The sequence below is a fragment of the Pseudophryne corroboree genome, chromosome 4 (genome assembly GCF_028390025.1).
Source record: "Pseudophryne corroboree isolate aPseCor3 chromosome 4, aPseCor3.hap2, whole genome shotgun sequence".
In the NCBI taxonomy this organism is placed as follows: Eukaryota; Metazoa; Chordata; class Amphibia; order Anura; family Myobatrachidae; genus Pseudophryne; species Pseudophryne corroboree.
In genome coordinates this window covers 445873924-445892301 of record NC_086447.1, presented here as the reverse complement: position 1 = coordinate 445892301, position 18378 = coordinate 445873924, and the positions used below count along the sequence as shown (strand labels likewise).

The 18378-nt window shown below is 45.8% G+C and overlaps 1 protein-coding gene across 1 annotated transcript in view; it reads left to right on the top strand.

Moving 5' to 3' along the window:
• The window catches only part of SLC35A1 (solute carrier family 35 member A1), an 88768-nt gene extending 71800 nt beyond the window's left edge, over positions 1-16968 (top strand). The window contains exons 4-8 of the mRNA XM_063916936.1: positions 878-1030; positions 6254-6320; positions 12418-12594; positions 13882-14016; positions 16222-16968. Of these exons, the coding sequence (XP_063773006.1) occupies positions 878-1030; positions 6254-6320; positions 12418-12594; positions 13882-14016; positions 16222-16355 (666 nt within the window). The 3' untranslated portion in view covers positions 16356-16968. The remainder of the gene's footprint in view (positions 1-877; positions 1031-6253; positions 6321-12417; positions 12595-13881; positions 14017-16221) is intronic.
• Positions 16969-18378: the final 1410 nt, after the last annotated feature.

Below are 18378 nucleotides of genomic sequence, written 5' to 3'. Positions count from 1 at the left end.
CCTTTCTGTGTGTTACATTCAAGGTTTACTGATTGTCATCTTGTGAGCGTCTGCGCCGCTCGTGATCTCCTCGTGGTCTCGAGCGTCCGCTACGCTGGTAGCGTAGCATTACGGTAGTCGCTCGCCTATAGCGTGCTCGACACCAAGCGTAAGCTGTGAGCGAGCGTGCCGCATGTGCGTCTCGATCACGGCCGAGCGTATGCTACGCTAAGTGCGTACCCTTACGGTACCCCATACGCCAATTGCGTACTGTGTCTCTTACCCATTATTGTGAAGGTTATAAGGTAATCAAAATCAGCATTATCACAGCTCTCAGCCACGCCATCATTTTCTCCTTGGGTAGTCTCTTAAGGCCCGTACACACTGGTCGATATATCGGCCGTTCTCTTGAACGGCCGATATATCGCGGGTCCGTCGGCCAGTGTGTACGGCCAATACGTCTGTGAACTCCGTCGTTCACAGACGTATCGCGTCGGCCGCGCAGCACAGCCGCCGGCCAATATATCTACCGATATATTGGCGCGTCGCTGTGTGTGTACGAGGCGGTCGGCCGACCGCCCGTACACATGCTGCGGCGGCCGGCGATGATTGACAGCTGAACTGGGCGGGCGTGTGTACACGCCCGCCCAGTTCAATACGTCAGTCCCCGACGGATCGGGCAGTGTGTATGCACAGCACTCTGCCCGATCCGTCCATAGATATATCTGCAGATCAATTGATCGGCAGATATATCTATTAGTGTGTACCCACCTTAAGCCACGCCATCATTTCCTCCTTGTGTCGCCTTTCAGCCATGCCATCATCTCCTCTATGTCTCCTCTCCCTTTCACTACTAAAACAAATGAACTATCCATTGTTTGTTTTCTCCTCTTTGTAGGTGACATACCAGCTAAAAATCCCATGTACTGCCTTATGTACTGTACTGATGCTAAACCGCTCGCTCAGCAAGCTTCAGTGGTTCTCCGTCTTCATATTGTGTGGAGGGGTGACACTTGTGCAGTATAGCCCAGTCGAGACCACAAGAGTTCAGGTTAGTTCCTTCAGTTGTTGTTTTATGATGTTAGTGTTTTGTTTTTACCATAACTACTGAATTCTTATAATATATTTTGGAGGCTCTACTTTTTGCTCATCTTATTGAAAACACAGGATACATTATGAAGATGGTCCACAATGGTCCTTATTTCCAGTTTTAACGTGCTCATTTCCACACATGTAGCTTGAGTCCCTTTTCAATGTTTGCATGTACTGATTGGTATTTACGATAACATACCGCCTGTCCGGATCCCGGCTGTCACAATACCGACGCTGGGATCCTGACGTGGATACTATACGGCCGTTGGAATAGCGGCGAGGTAGGTGATTCCCCCTCTATGGGTGTCCACAACACCCATAGAGGGAGAGTAGAACCTGTAGCGAGCAAAGCTCCCCACCGAGCCTGCAGCGTGGAGAGTGCACAAGGGGCTTTGTTGCACTCGCCCCCCTGCCGGCATTCTAGCTCCGGGGATGCCGATGTTGATATACTAACATTCGGCATCCCGTGCGGCGGGATCACATACCAATCCCCACTGATTATGCATATTGCATGATGTTGAACATGAATCCATTTGTATGGGCTTGTATGACAATGGACCATACACTGAATATGATTCATGTAAATTGAGGATAGTCTTAACTTGAAATTACCCTTCTCTGTGACTTGCCCTCTGTACCACACGCTATATACTGGGGCTTATGCACAGTCCTGAAATAGTGCTGAACATCTGCTGTAACCAGGCCAGTTGTTATATTCACTACCCTGATAAATGATTTCATGCATCAATTCTTATAGAGAGATTAAGCAGAGAAATTGCACGTAGCAATGACTCAGCTTCTAGCTATCCTTAATCTAGCAATCTGTATAATGACAGGTGCTGGTGGTTGCTATGGGCTGCTTTCTCCACTTTATCTCTCACTAAAGGTTGATATATCTCTCCCATGGAGTGTTGTGATTGGGATTGCCAAGGAGAAATGTAAGGGAATGGCCTCTTGGGGGTACATTGACTTTTGTCTTGAGCCTCGCATTGTTTATAGTACAGTGTGGTCAGTCCTTTTGATTCATTTACATCCTATCAAGAGCAATCTTCTTTACTATTATGCTTGGAAGCTGTATAATGTGCATGTAGGCAGTACTGCTGTGGGAACAAAGGGGTTATCTGATTGGAGATGGTGCCACTCGTCCTCTCAGTGCCATGACATCTAAAATTAAAAATGTTTTTAATGTTACTTAATAGATTTTCTCAATGTATTGTGCTCAGCCTGAAGTTGCTTTGAATTAATTATTAAAAAGTTCAAAGGTCTATTGTTCCAGCTTTCATTTCATTGTACAACTTGCATGAATCCTACAAAGAAGGGAGTTACACATGCGTAGGGATTATTAATCCTTATTCTGTATGCTTCTATGTACTCACTGGCGCTTTGCACTACAGTCCATGGTCTTAAACGGAGCATAGTAGTATGATTTGCAGTTAAATACAACAGGTTTTATAATCACTATGGGATAATGTTTGGCCTATTCATATGGGTTTCTGTGAATGGGTGGTCTTCAGTATGCCGAATGTCGGGATCCCTGCGCACATTATACCGGCGCCGGAATCCCGACACCCGGCATACCGACAGCTATTCTCCCTCGTGGGGGTCCACGCCCCCCCCCCTGGAGGGAGAATACCGTGCCCGCAGCGTGGCGAGCGCAGCGAGCCTGCAAGGGGCTCCTTAGCACTCGCCACACTGTCGGTATGCCGGCGGTCGGGCTCCCGGCGCCGGTATGCTGGTCGCCGGGAGCCCAAGCGCCGGCATACCATACTACACCCCTGTGAATACAATCACTAACCAGAAAGCATTATATGTAGAACCTCTGATTGTTTAGTTAAAGCCAGATACTGAGTTAGACGCAGAGTGACTGTAATTGTGGGATCTGCGGAAACTAATGCAAGTATCCGTACGTCCTACAGCAGGAAGCCATACCGCCCACTGAATTTCCATCTGCAGCCTTGCAGTCATCCATTGGTATCAGCATCAGGAGATCCGTCAGACACAGGTTTTCCTCTGCTGTACGAGTGCCTCAGACAGTACAGAACTGTAGCTACACACCCATGACACTCCTACCACATGGATTTCTTGTGTGTGTGAATGTCCACAAACGCCAAAATCACACAAGGAGAGATCCAGACAAAATCGATCCAACTCTGAGATGTGCAAAATGCATAAGCTCGCTTCTGCCCATTCGTGGTTTACTAAAACTACTTGTGGGTGTATATGGCGCTGCATCCGTCTCTGAATTGGTCCCTTAGTATGTAAATACGCATTTATTGTCTATACATTATACAATACATTTAACATGATTGTCGATGCATTTTAGCTGCCTGTAATAAGGCAATATACCCATGTGAATCAGCTGGAAATGTTAATGTACTGCTTAGTTGAGGTTCAGGCATAGTATAATACCACAAATATACCTGCAGGGAATGTGGTTGCTTACATATTCTGCATAGTAAGGCTGTGGCAACCCTTATCCTGGGTCTGTTCTATATGGCAGTAACCTGTGTGTGTTACTCGGACATCAAGTGCCTAAAAAGCCTCTCTCCAAATGAATTCTGACACTTACTTTCCACGTGGCAGCCAATTGACCTTGTTTATTTGACATAAATGTTTTATGTATTCAGCACACTCCCATTACAGTCTGGCTGTGAGAAAATAAATATGTTCAGAAGGAAAGCTTGTGTCATTATTAGAAATGACACAACATTCATCTTTTAGACCAGAACATCCCAGGTGTATAGCTAAGCTTACATAGGTTATGGTTTTAATTCCCCCTTAAGGGGGAGATTTATCAAAGCTTGTAGAGAGATAAAGTACCCACTAATCTGCTCCTTACTGTCATTTTTCCAACACAGCCTATAAAGTGACTGTTAGGAGCTGATTGGTTTGGTACTTTATCAGTCTACACTTTGTGCCCAATTCAAGATTGGACGCAAACGGATTCTCAGTTCCCAGTTATCGATCTACTGAGCAGTATTTTATGCATGAAATAATGAAAATGTGCCATTCGCAGATTCAGACGTAAGTAATTGACAGGATGCGTTTGTGGGTGGTAACTTGGCATTTACTGGGGGTGGCTGGAAAAACGGAGGCGTGTCTGGTAAAAACACAGGAGTGTCAGGAGCGTTTTATGGGAGTGCCAGAAGCCATAACAGAGATCTATGGAGACGCAGTCTACAGGCAGGATCAGAGCTACGCAGCATAGGGCGAGTCCATTGATGGTACCTATACTTGCTGCATAGCGCATGAAATAGCAAAATACGCAACATTGCTTCTACAGTCGCGGTTGGGGAATGGACGTTTTAAATGGCAGCGCGGGGAGTGGTTATCTGAGCGCAGCAGTATGATTCCCTCGGCTATTGCACTCAACCTTGAATCTGGCCCTTTATCTCTCTCCAAGCTGTAATAAATCTCATCTTAAGTACTTTGGGAGAGCTGACTGCTCTAAATACACATCTTGTAATATTTTCCACAGCAGTCACGGAACTGCTGAATCATGGTATTAATAGTATGGGAAATGTAAACATTACTGTATAAAATGTCAAGATCAATCATCATTTTTTTGCTGGATGTGAGAACAGATTGAGGTTTGTATTACACAATTTACCTGATTCCTAGACTGGGCTTAACGAAGCTGTAATAATCACTTCACATATTGCTTTAATTTCCTCTCAAATGGGTGTAGGATCTTATGTTGACAGTCGGAATGTTGATACCAAAATGTCAGCATATTATGAATGTCAACAGTCAAAATATTGACATGCACGTTATGTCAACATGTTGACATGCAGGAATACTGACATATTCATTATGTTGACAAGTGCATATCGGCAGTCAGAATGTTGACACGGCATGTTGCATTATTTTAGCCTAACCCTAACAGTAGCACTAAAATGCTGACAGTCGACATGCACACTGTCGATCTTATGACCATGTTGACATTATGACAATATTACATATTGACATAACATCCACATTGACATTCAGGACATGGTGACATTCTGACTGGATACCCCCCCAAATAGCACAGTCATTAGTACCAATCTTTTATATAGTGACAACATATTCCACAGCGCTTCCCAGAAAGTATTTAGTCATTGCAAGCAGTCTCTGCACCAGTGAAGCGACAGTAACCCACTAATGTGATTTTGGATTATGCAACTACAGGGAGAAAATACAGACTCCATACAATGCCCTAGTCACGTAGAACACATGCATGATTGCCTTTCTGAACAAAATGCTCAGCAAGCCGTGTCAGACTTACTGGCAGATGTCCACTTCTCCATTCTTTATAAGACTTGTTACAACCAGTCATCTTGTACTTATCATTTTATAGAATGTACTTGATAAATGCTACCTGAAAGCTGGTTGGTTGCATTATTTAGTAGGCGTGATGCATCTCCCCCCATGTTTGATACCTGGAGGATATTGCCTATTGGGCATAATGGAACATCTTTAGCACATGTCGCAGTAAATCAGTGCTGCATAGTTTCAGCAAGAAAAGGTCAGTGTCAGTCTTTGCTAAATTATTCTGGCAGCGAAACACACCCTGCCACATTCGCGTAGCTGGATGCCACAGCAGCAAGACAAGTGCTCACATGTATGAGCCTGTGGAGTCTACCAGTATAAAGTGTATTATATTGTTACTATCCTAAAAGCGTTTTAGTTTCATCTTACAAGAAAGTATACTCAAGGTACAATTTCACTGCAGTGACTCTTACCTCTGCTGTCTGTAACTAATATACAAGGAACTGGTTAGTTACTACTTTCCCCACTTTATCACTCTACAAGGCTTAGTACATGAGTTCCTATGGCAAGTGCATTGAGCTTTTTATATCCACATGCACTTACAGTACACAGAGCACTTTTACTGTAGTTAACACTGACTGATAAGACATAATGGGGTAGATGTATTAACCTGTAGAAGGCATAAGGAAGTGATAAACCAGTGATAAAGCAGTGTTAAGTGCAAGGTGATAATGCACCAGCCAATCAGCTCCTGTTAATTTACATATGGAAGCTGATTGGCTGGTGTGTTTATCACCTTGCACATATCACTGGTTTATCACTTCCTTATGCCTTCTCCAGGTTAATACATCTGCCCCACTGAATGATTGTAAAGGGAACCTACCATGCAATTGCAGCATCACAGTGAATTTTACATTTTATCACTTCACAGATTGAACAAAATCATTTGGTGGGATTTGGTGCTGTGGCTGTGGCTGTGCTGTGCTCTGGATTTGCTGGTATTTGCCATTTGACATTTCCATTTGATTGTGTTATAAGGATGACTAAAGCAAAGTACAATTATGTATGTACTGGTGAATGTTCTAGTTCATGTAATGTGGTCCCTAAACATTATTTCTCTAACGTCCTAAGTGGATGCTGGGGACTCCGTCAGGACCATGGGGAATAGCGGCTCCGCAGGAGACAGGGCACAAAAATAAAGCTTTAGTATTAGGTGGTGTGTACTGGCTCCTCCCCCTATGACCCTCCTCCAAGCCTCAGTTAGGTTTTTGTGCCCGTCCGAGCAGGGTGCAATCTAGGTGGCTCTCCTAAAGAGCTGCTTAGAAAAAGTTTTTAGGTTTTTTATTTTCAGTGAGTCCTGCTGGCAACAGGCTCACTGCATCGAGGGACTTAGGGGAGAGAATTTCAACTCACTTGCGTGCAGGATGGATTGGATTCTTAGGCTACTGGACACCATTAGCTCCAGAGGGAGTCGGAACACAGGTCTCACCCTGGGGTTCGTCCCGGAGCCGCGCCGCCGACCCCCCTTACAGATGCTGAAGATTGAAGGTCCGGAAACAGGCGGCAGAAGGCTCTTCAGTCTTCATGAAGGTAGCGCACAGCACTGCAGCTGTGCGCCATTGTTGTCACACACTTCACACCAAGCGGTCACGGAGGGTGCAGGGCGCTGCTGGGGGCGCCCTGGGCAGCAATATTTAATACCTTTATGGCAAAAGAATACATCACATATAGCCATTGAGGCTATATGTATGTATTTAACCCATGCCAGATATCTAAAACTCCGGGAGAAAAGCCCGCCGAAATAGGGGGCGGGGCTTATTCTCCTCAGCACACAGCGCCATTTTTCTGCTCAGCTCCGCTGTGAGGAAGGCTCCCAGGACTCTCCCCTGCACTGCACTACAGAAACAGGGTAAAACAGAGAGGGGGGGCATTTTTTGGCGATATTTTGATATATTTAAGCTGCTATAAGGAACAACACTTATATAAGGTTGTTCCCATATATATTATAGCGCTTGGGTGTGTGCTGGCAAACTCTCCCTCTGTCTCCCCAAAGGGCTAGTGGGGTCCTGTCTTCGATAAGAGCATTCCCTGTGTGTCTGCTGTGTGTCGGTACGTGTGTGTCGACATGTATGAGGACGATGTTGGTGTGGAGGCAGAGCAATTGCCGATAATGGTGATGTCACCCCCCAGGAAGTCGACACCGGAATGGATGGCTTTGTTTATGGAATTACGTGATAATGTCAGCACATTACAAAAATCAGTTGACGACATGAGACGGCCGGCAAACCAGTTAGTACCTGCCCAGGCGTCTCAGACACCGTCAGGGGCTGTAAAGCGCCCTTTACCTCAGTCGGTCGACACAGACCCAGACACAGACACTGAATCTAGTGTCGACGGTGATGAAACAAACGTATTTTCAAGTAGGGCCACACGTTATATGATCACGGCAATGAAGGAGGCTTTGCATATCTCTGATACTGCAAGTACCACAAAAAGGGGTATTATGTGGGGGGTGCAAAAACTACCTGTAGTTTTTCCTGAATCAGAGGAATTAAATGATGTATGTGATGAAGCGTGGGTTAACCCAGATAGAAAAGTGCTAATTTCAAAAAAGTTATTAGCATTATACCCTTTCCCGCCAGAGGTTAGGGCGCGCTGGGAAACACCCCCTAGGGTGGATAAGGCGCTCACACGCTTATCAAAACAAGTGGCGTTACCGTCTCCTGATACGGCCGCCCTCAGGGATCCAGCTGATAGGAGACTGGAAACTACCCTAAAAAGTATATACACACATACTGGTGTTATACTGCGACCAGCCATCGCCTCAGCCTGGATGTGCAGTGCTGGGGTCGTCTGGTTGGATTCCCTGACTGAAAATATTGATACCCTGGATAGGGACAGTATTTTATTGACTATAGAGCAATTAAAGGATGCTTTCCTTTATATGCGAGATGCTCAGAGAGATATTTGCACTCTGGCATCGAGAGTAAATGCGATGTCCATATCTGCCAGAAGGAGTTTATGGACGCGACAGTGGTCAGGTGATGCGGATTCCAAACGACATATGGAAGTATTGCCGTATAAAGGGGAGGAATTATTTGGCGTCGGTCTATCGGATCTGGTGGCCACGGCAACTGCCGGAAAATCCACCTTTTTACCTCAGACCCCCTCCCAACAGAAAAAGACACCGTCTTTTCAGCCGCAGTCCTTTCGGTCCTATAAGAACAAGCGGACAAAAGGACAGTCATATCTGCCTCGGGGCAGAGGAAGGGGTAAGAGAGGGCAGCAAGCAGCCCCTGCCCAGGAACAGAAGCCCTCTCAGGGTTCTGCAAAGGCCTCAGCATGACGCTGGGGCCTTACAAGCGGACTCAGGAGCGGTGGGGGGTCGACTCAAGAATTTCAGCGCACAGTGGGCTTGCTCACAGGTGGACCCCTGGATCCTGCAGGTAGTATCTCAGGGTTACAGGTTCGAATTCGAGAAGTCTCCCCCTCGCAGGTTCCTAAAGTCTGCTTTGCCAACGTCTCCCTCAGACAGGGCGACGGTATTGGAAGCCATTCACAAGCTGTTTTCTCAGCAGGTGATAGTCAAGGTACCCCTCCTACAACAGGGAAAGGGGTATTACTCCACACTATTTGTGGTACCGAAGCCGGACGGCTCGGTAAGACCTATTCTAAATCTGAAATCTTTGAACCTGTACATACAAAAATTCAAGTTCAAGATGGAGTCACTCAGAGCAGTGATAGCGAATCTGGAAGAAGGGGACTTTATGGTGTCCCTGGACATAAAGGGTGCTTACCTGCATGTCCCAATTTGCCCTTCACATCAAGGGTACCTCAGGTTCGTGGTGCAAAACTGTCATTATCAGTTTCAGACGCTGCCGTTTGGATTGTTCACGGCACCTCGGGTCTTTACCAAGGTAATGGCCGAAATGATGATTCTTCTGCGAAGAAGAGGCGTATTAATTATCCCTTACTTGGACGATCTCCTGATAAGGGCAAGGTCCAGAGAACAGCTGGAGGACGGAGTAGCACTAACCCGACTAGAGCTGCAACAACACGGGTGGATTCTGAATTTTCCAAAATCTCAGTTGACCCCGACGACACGTCTGCTGTTCCTGGGAATGATTCTGGACACGGTTCAGAAAAAGGTGTTTCTTCCGGAGGAGAAAGCCAGGGAGTTATCCGAACTTGTCAGGAACCTCTTAAAACCAGGGAAAGTGTCTGTGCATCAATGCACAAGAGTCCTGGGAAAGATGGTGGCTTCTTACGAAGCGATTCCATTCGGCAGATTCCACGCACGAACTTTTCAGTGGGATCTGCTGGACAAATGGTCCGGATCACATCTGCAGATGCATCAGCGGATAACCTTATCGCCACGGACAAGGGTGTCTCTTCTGTGGTGGTTGCAGAGTGCTCATCTGTTAGAGGGCCGCAGATTCGGCATACAGGACTGGGTCCTGGTGACCACGGATGCCAGTCTGAGAGGCTGGGGAGCGGTCACACAGGGAAGAAACTTCCAGGAAGTATGGTCAAGCCTGGAGATGTCTCTTCACATAAATATACTGGAGCTAAGAGCGATTTACAATGCTCTAAGTCTGGCAAAACCCCTGCTTCAGGGTCAGCCGGTGTTGATCCAGTCGGACAACATCACGGCAGTCGCCCACGTAAACAGACAGGGCGGCACAAGAAGCAGGACAGCAATGGCAGAAGCTGCAAGGATTCTTCGCTGGGCGGAAGATCATGTGATAGCACTGTCAGCAGTATTCATTCCGGGAGTGGACAACTGGGAAGCAGACTTCCTCAGCAGACACGATCTACACCCGGGAGAGTGGGGACTTCATCCAGAAGTCTTCCACATGATTGTGAACCGTTGGGAAAAACCAATGGTGGATATGATGGCGTCCCGCCTCAACAAGAAACTGGACAGGTATTGCGCCAGGTCAAGAGACCCTCAGGCAATAGCTGTGGACGCTCTGGTAACACCGTGGGTGTTCCAGTCAGTGTATGTGTTCCCTCCTCTGCCTCTCATACCAAAAGTACTGAGAATTATACGGCAAAAGGGAGTAAGAACGATACTAGTGGCTCCGGATTGGCCAAGAAGAACTTGGTACCCGGAACTTCAAGAGATGCTCACGGAGGATCCGTGGCCTCTACCTCTAAGACGGGACCTGCTTCAGCAGGGACCGTGTCTATTCCAAGACTTACCGCGGCTGCGTTTGACGGCATGGCGGTTGAACGCCGAATTCTAAGGGAAAAAGGCATTCCGGAAGAGGTCATTCCTACACTGGTAAAAGCCAGGAAGGAGGTGACTGCACAACATTATCACCGCATTTGGAGGAAATATGTTGCGTGGTGTGAGGCCAGGAAGGCCCCCACGGAGGAATTTCAACTGGGTCGATTCCTACATTTCCTGCAAACAGGATTGTCTATGGGCCTCAAATTGGGGTCCATTAAGGTTCAAATTTCGTCCCTGTCGATTTTCTTCCAGAAAGAATTGGCTTCAGTTCCTGAAGTCCAGACTTTTGTAAAAGGAGTACTACCGGTTGTGCCCCCAGTGGCACCGTGGGATCTTAATGTAGTCTTGGATTTTCTCAAATCCCATTGGTTTGAGCCGCTCAAATCGGTGGAGTTGAAGTATCTTACATGGAAAGTAACCATGCTACTGGCCCTGGCTTCAGCCAGGAGAGTATCAGAATTGGCGGCTTTATCATATAAGAGCCCATATCTGATTTTCCATACGGACAGGGCAGAACTGCGGACGCGTCCTCATTTTCTGCCTAAGGTGGTGTCAGCGTTTCACCTGAACCAGCCTATTGTGGTGCCTGCGGCTACTAACGATTTGGAGGATTCCAAGTTGTTGGACGTGGTCCGGGCATTGAAAATATATATTTCAAGAACGGCGGGAGTCAGAAAGTCTGACTCACTGTTTATATTGTATGCACCCAACAAGATGGGTGCTCCTGCTTCTAAGCAGACGATTGCTCGTTGGATTTGTAGCACAATTCAACTTGCACATTCTGTGGCAGGCTTGCCACAACCTAAATCTGTCAAGGCCCATTCCACAAGGAAAGTGGGCTCATCCTGGGCGGCTGCCCGGGGGGTCTCGGCATTACAACTCTGCCGAGCTGCTACTTGGTCAGGGGCAAACACGTTTGCAAAATTCTACAAATTTGATACCCTGGCTGAGGAGGACCTTGAGTTCTCTCATTCGGTGCTGCAGAGTCATCCGCACTCTCCCGCCCGTTTGGGAGCTTTGGTATAATCCCCATGGTCCTGACGGAGTCCCCAGCATCCACTTAGGACGTTAGAGAAAATAAGAATTTACTTACCGATAATTCTATTTCTCGTAGTCCGTAGTGGATGCTGGGCGCCCATCCCAAGTGCGGATTGTCTGCAATACTTGTACATAGTTATTGTTACAAACAAATTCGGGTTGTTATTGTTGTGAGCCGTCTGTTCAGAGGCTCCTACGTTTGTCATACTGTTAACTGGGTTCAGATCACAAGTTATACGGTGTGATTGGTGTGGCTGGTATGAGTCTTACCCGGGATTCAATATCCTTCCTTATTGTGTACGCTCGTCCGGGCACAGTATCCTAACTGAGGCTTGGAGGAGGGTCATAGGGGGAGGAGCCAGTACACACCACCTAATCCTAAAGCTTTATTTTTGTGCCCTGTCTCCTGCGGAGCCGCTATTCCCCATGGTCCTGACGGAGTCCCCAGCATCCACTACGGACTACGAGAAATAGAATTATCGGTAAGTAAATTCTTATTTTTTCCTTTTGTGTAGTGGAAGGTGAACGGTTTTGTCTTTCGTTTCATTGATCGTTAATGATCCTAAAAATATTATTCTATCCTCTGCATTCTGTAAAGATCTGTTCCGTAAGGTCTCCTCTAAATGACTGTACTAGGTAACATGATGGCTGCTGAGTTTGTGGCACAGATTTATGTTGTGGATGTTACTCGCTAATAACTTTCTAAGGTATGAATGGACACCTGTTGTACGATCTCATTTTATCTACACGTTATTCCCCCTCTAATATAGAGCCGTCAGGACTATACGGTCTCTTACGGTACCTCTCTTGCCATTTTCCAGGTGTGTATTTTGAGAAGGTCTTGAAGAGTTCGGACACTTCCCTGTGGGTGCGGAACATCCAGATGTACATCTCTGGCATCATAGTAACATTTGCTGGAGTCTTTCTTTCTGACCGAGAAGGTGTTATTGAAAAGGGATTTTTCTATGGCTACAATTATCTTGTCTGGTTTGTAATTTGTGAGTACCATCTGATACATTGCCTTTACCTATGTATTGCAACATATCCTCAGAAATCGGTGTAATGGGTTCTGTGCGGGTATACCTTCACAGGTCACCAGCACACAGATTTCATGCCCAGATTAAGTTTAGGCATAAGTGTAAACCTGTGTCGGAGTCAGGCCGGTGTAATGAGCATGTACACTATATACAGAGGAAACCACATATATAGCTAATAGACCTCCCTGCCAAGGAGACATAGGTGGATGATGTAAATGTCCCCCACCCTTCAGGCAGGTGCCAGTGATGCATTATCTCTATTACTGCATGACTTTGAGGGTCATTCCAAGTTGTTCGCTCGTTGCCGATTTTCGCTATGCTGCGATTTGTTGCTAAATGCGCATGCGCATGGTACGCAGGGCGCATGCGCTTGGTTATTTAACTAAAAACTTAGTAGATTTGCTGTGGATCCTGTGGAGCTTTTCAGTCGCTCTGCTGATCGGTGAGTGATTGACAGGAAAGGGGCGTTTCTGGGTGGTAACTGAGCGTTTTCCGGGAGTGTGCTAAAAAACGCAGGCGTGTCAGGGAAAAACGCGGGAGTATCTGGAGAAACGGGGGAGTGGCTGGACGAACGCAGGGCGTGTTTGTGACGTCAAACCAGGAACTAAACGGACTGAGCTGATCGCAGTCTAGGAGTAGGTCTGGAGCTACTCAGAAACTGCTAAGAATTATTTATTAGCACTTCTGCTAATCTTTCGTTCGCTATTCTGCTAAACTAAGATACACTCCCAGAGGGCGGCGGCCTAGCGTGTGCAATGCTGCTAAAATCTGCTAGCGAGCGAACAACTCGGAATGAGGGCCCTTGCCCCTTATTTCCTTTTCTCCACTACACAGCAGTAGACATTTCTTATCTTTCAGGAAAGCGGTTTCAATACCGCTAGCTGGGATCCTGGCCGTCAGTATACAGACAGCGGGATCCCAACTAACGCTGAAATTCTGACACCGGATTCCCGTCGCCAAAGGCTTTTCTCCCTCTATGGGTGTCCATGACACCCATAGAGCGAGAATATAACCTGTGGCGAGCGTAGCGAGCCACCGTGCCCGCAGCGTGGCGAGTGCAGCGAGCCCGCAAGGGACTTTCTAGTGATCGCCCTGCTGCTGGCATCCCGGTGGCCGGGATCCCACCGTCGGTAAACTGGCGGCCTGTATCCCGGCCGCCGGTATTACATACCGATCCCATCTCTCTGTAGTGAGCCACAAGTAGAAGGGCAGTACTGTTTATGCCTGCTTTGTTTTCCTACCTCACAGTGCTGGCTAGCGTTGGCGGCCTCTACACATCAGTTGTAGTGAAATACACGGATAATATCATGAAGGGCTTCTCAGCAGCTGCAGCCATCATCATCTCCACCATTGCATCCGTGCTGCTCTTTGGATTACAGATAAGTATGTCATATGACAAGTCTGTTACAGTGTCACCTCCTTACTGCTTGCTGTGCTTCCTAATAGGATGGGCTGTGTAGAAGAGCTCTCTTCTCATTTGTGTGTGTAGGGATTTATGGGCCCAATTCAATACTGCCATCCTGTATGCTGTGGATCTGTTTACAGAGATGTCCACGACACCGTCTCTAATCCACTGCTTAAGTATAAAAGACACAACAATGGCAACATTAATCACCCTATGGCCAGTACAACTGCGAATAAAGAACATGCCTGTAGTACAAAAAATATTTCTATGATCTGCAAACATCGGCATTGCGTCCAGCTATGAACCAGGCCCTATATATGGTTGTGGGAGTTGGGTCCTTCACTCATAATTTTCTGCAATCGGAAACTTAGATGCCAGCCCCTGTCGCACCAACAGATTTGTCTATATGTAGCATTGGATGCAGCGTTTTTCATAGCAGATGCTAGTCGGCAGGGAAACACCAGAACGTCATCTTCTCCTTTACAGCTGCACAGCAGGATGCTGGCACTCAATGTTGAAGATACAGGGATAATGATTTCTCTCTCTGGGGCTGATTCAGAGCTGGACACTAGAGCGGTTTCTTTCGCAGTTGGCCGATGCGCATGTGCAGATCTGGGGATGCAGTGTCGCTCGCAGTGCTCCAAATGCTGCAGCATGGTTAACATGCTACTGGCATTTGGGGCAGTGCCAGGAAGCATTCAGTGTCGGCACTAAGGTATCCATGTTGTCTGCAGGCTATGTGCCCTGTAATGGTTTGCCAAGCCTCTGTGGTGGCTGCTCACATCCCTTAAACGTGGGCCTCTAGCTCAGCATTCCCCCTTTCATGCCCCATAGACTAATCAGTTTATTCCCCATCTGGATGTCATGTACAGGGAGTTGTAAGTGCTGGAAAAAAAAATGGATTATCAATGTAACTGTTTATAACTTTCTAACAGCTATATGTCTGTGCATACAGATGATGTGAGGCTCATCGGTGCCACGATGCGTATATGCATGGGCATATTTATCGCAGCAAGCTGCATGATACGTCTGCATTCGCCACATAGGAATGAATGGGCATGACACATTTGCGGGCACACTAGTCGTGCCATCCATTCCACGATGGGTTCACGTCACAGCATGTATGAGTGTGGCTACATCTGTATATGCAGCGGAAGGGGAGTTTTAATTAAATAAAAATGTGTTATAATGTCTGTCTTTAGTTTTAATAGTTGGGTGGGCAAGAGCATCCAGTCTATGCAGCAGAGTCAAAACTGGGTCATAGCTATAGTGCAGGAGTCAGATTATTCAGTTATAGGGCCTGATTTGTACACAAACCCGATGGTTGGGGAACTGCGCATGTGCAAGGCAGGTCACTGTTGATAGCTCGACTTCCTGGAGCAATCTGACCAGTTCCGATGGTCAGTCTGAGTAAACTTTGGCAGACTGGCCAAGTGCTGCGACCATTGCAATCAATGGTCGCAATGGTAATTCAATGCTGTGTCTTCAGACGCAGATCTCTGATCGCAGATGCTGTCAGGAGGCGTCTTTTTCCTACAGAATCCTCTTGCTGCATTTGCATTTTATTTGGATAGTATTGCACAGCTGCTTTTACTGTGGCTGTGCAATACCTAACATGTCCCAATCTACCCCATAGATAACGTGACATACAGTGCCGGACTGGTCCACAGGGGAACAGGGGGAAATCCCCCGGTGGGCCCAACGGCCTGTGGGCCCTCCTCCCCTCCTAGGGATCAGGTTCCAGACTCTATCCTAGTGCACTTGAATTATACATTATACATATGTTACATTATACTTGACAAGAATATGGTTTATTATATATTTACCAAGGGGAACAGAACATGTACTCTGTAATGGTTAGCCAAACCTCTGTGGTGGCTGGCCACGCACCAGTGGAACCTGGCCACACCCTTAAGCATAGGCCCGTACAGCAGCATTTTCCTGGTGGTCACTTCATGCCCCAGTCCGACACTGGTGACATATTGGTTGTTTTTGTTGTGCTAACAGCCTTCCAGGCACACCTTTTTCTTCGTAACGTAACAGCACTATTAAGGAAGTTGTGGTCAGTGAAGGAATTGTATACCAAAAGTTATTTACTACGGAAAGATTTAATTCTTAAACATCATTGTGTACTACAGTAATGCTGAATTACATTAACTCTGATGTTTTATTTATTTTTCTAGCATTAACATTCTCTGTCGGAGCACTGCTTGTCTGCATGTCCATATACACATATGGTTTACCCAGAAAAGACACAACCAAGATTGAAATAAAGGAACCTAGCACCAATTTCAGTGAAAAACTAATCAATGTGTGATAAGAAGTCTATGGACGAATGCCAAGGCAACCTAAAAAGAAAAAATACAGTGTAATATATGTTTAATATTCATTTTTGTTCTATTGCTTACATCCACAAATCCAAATGTGACCACTGCAGTATTGTCTGTATTCCGATTGGAAAGCAGTTACAAATGAATGCCAGATATACAGTACCATTTTACGTGGAGGTCATATCTGTGGTTTTTCATATTTTATATGACGATGTTAGCATATATGTTCGTATGGATATGCTCATACCTATCAAGTTGGAGATGGAATGAGCAGCATGAAGGATGTACATCAGCAAACAAGTCGAGAACTGGTGCAATGCCTAGGTAGTAGAAATTATGACAAGGCACATATGATAGAACTGTTAGTCTACAAGGACTATTATAGACGCTGCACAGGGGACTGCTCCCCTGTCCAAAGATTTTTAACTTTCCACGTCCTACTGTTCTCATGTCCAGTGGCGCAACAGTATCACCTTCAGAAGACCCACCAGTGATTTCTTTTGCACTTTTTAGTTTTTTTTAGTTTTTTTTATGAAACTGATAAACCTGTTGGAAGATAATTTTTTTTTTAAATAAAAAAAAAAAAAAGATTTTAATAAACTATTGTTTTTTTGCTTTATTCATTCACGTAGGAAAAAAAAATCCATAATGGAAATAATGATTTCAGCTCTGCTTTGTTGGAACTGCTGACTTTGATTTTAATTACCAGCACCACTCTTTATTGCTTTCTCAAATTCTATTCGTGTACTGATGTAAGATAAAAAAACAATTTTTAAAAATTTTTTTTGAGGGCATGTTCTGGGTAATTGTAATTGCAGGACATCTATAGGAGGAAGGTGTATAGGGGCAGTGTAGAGAGAATTGTTTATTTTTATTTTGTATAGTATTTTAAGCACTTTATGGTGAATATTCAATTGGCCTTGTGATTTTTTTGTGGTACAACTGACGCAGACATCACAACCAATTTTTTATTACTGTGAGTATGGATGTTCCGGATATCTGTGGTATTCAATTTGAAAAAAATTGGTCACACAGTTTTTACTGCAAAAAACCCACAGAGGAGTAAAACAAAGTGTTTGCCGTGAAAAAGAAATCCCCCTGTGTTGCCTGGGTTCTGCCCCAGAGCAAGCCACAGGGGACACCCCTGTCCTTCTGCCCGAACTCCGGTTGCAGGATGTTACCGATGAAATACAGCAAGAGAGAGGGCAAAGTTACAGGTAATAGCAATATTTAATATGACAACATATAGTACAACGTATTAAAAACATATATAATATAGAATAAACCTCAGGCCACTGTAATCAATGACATAGAGTTAAATAATACTCGAAAAGCTGTGTAGTATGTCAACTCCCAGGAAAAAAAAATAGTAACAAATATAATGTAAAAAAAGATACAAGATTGTTTGTTGTAATATGGCTTTGCCACTGTATCCACTGTGGCTAAATGAGGTTCAATGGGGTAAATTTACCAAGGGGGGAGTTTTTCTTTATAGAAGTGGTGATGTTGCCCATAGCAACCAATCAGATTCTACTTAACATTTATCTAGCTGCTTCTAGCAGATGAGATCGAATTTGATTGGTTGCTATGGGCAACATCACCAGTTCTAAAAAGAAAAACCATCCTTAGTAAATTTACCCCAATGTCTCCCCCGTTCCCCAACTCCGCTGCCTGGGTCGTCACTCTTGACTCCTCCCTCTCCTTTGCACCCCACATCCAAGCTCTGGCACAATCCTGTCGTTTCCAGCTACGCAACATTGCTCGTATCAGGCCATATCTCTCCCAGAGTGCAACTAAACTCATCATCCACTCACTGGTCATCTCACGACTTGATTACTGCAATGTCCTCCTCACTGGCCTCGCTTGCTCCCATCTTGCTCCCCTCCAATCTGTCCTGAACTCCACAGCTAGGCTTATCTTCCTCTCCCGCCGCACCACATCTGCCACTCCCCTTCAACAAAATCTACACTGGCTCCCATTCCCCTACAGAATCCTCTTCAAACTCCTCAC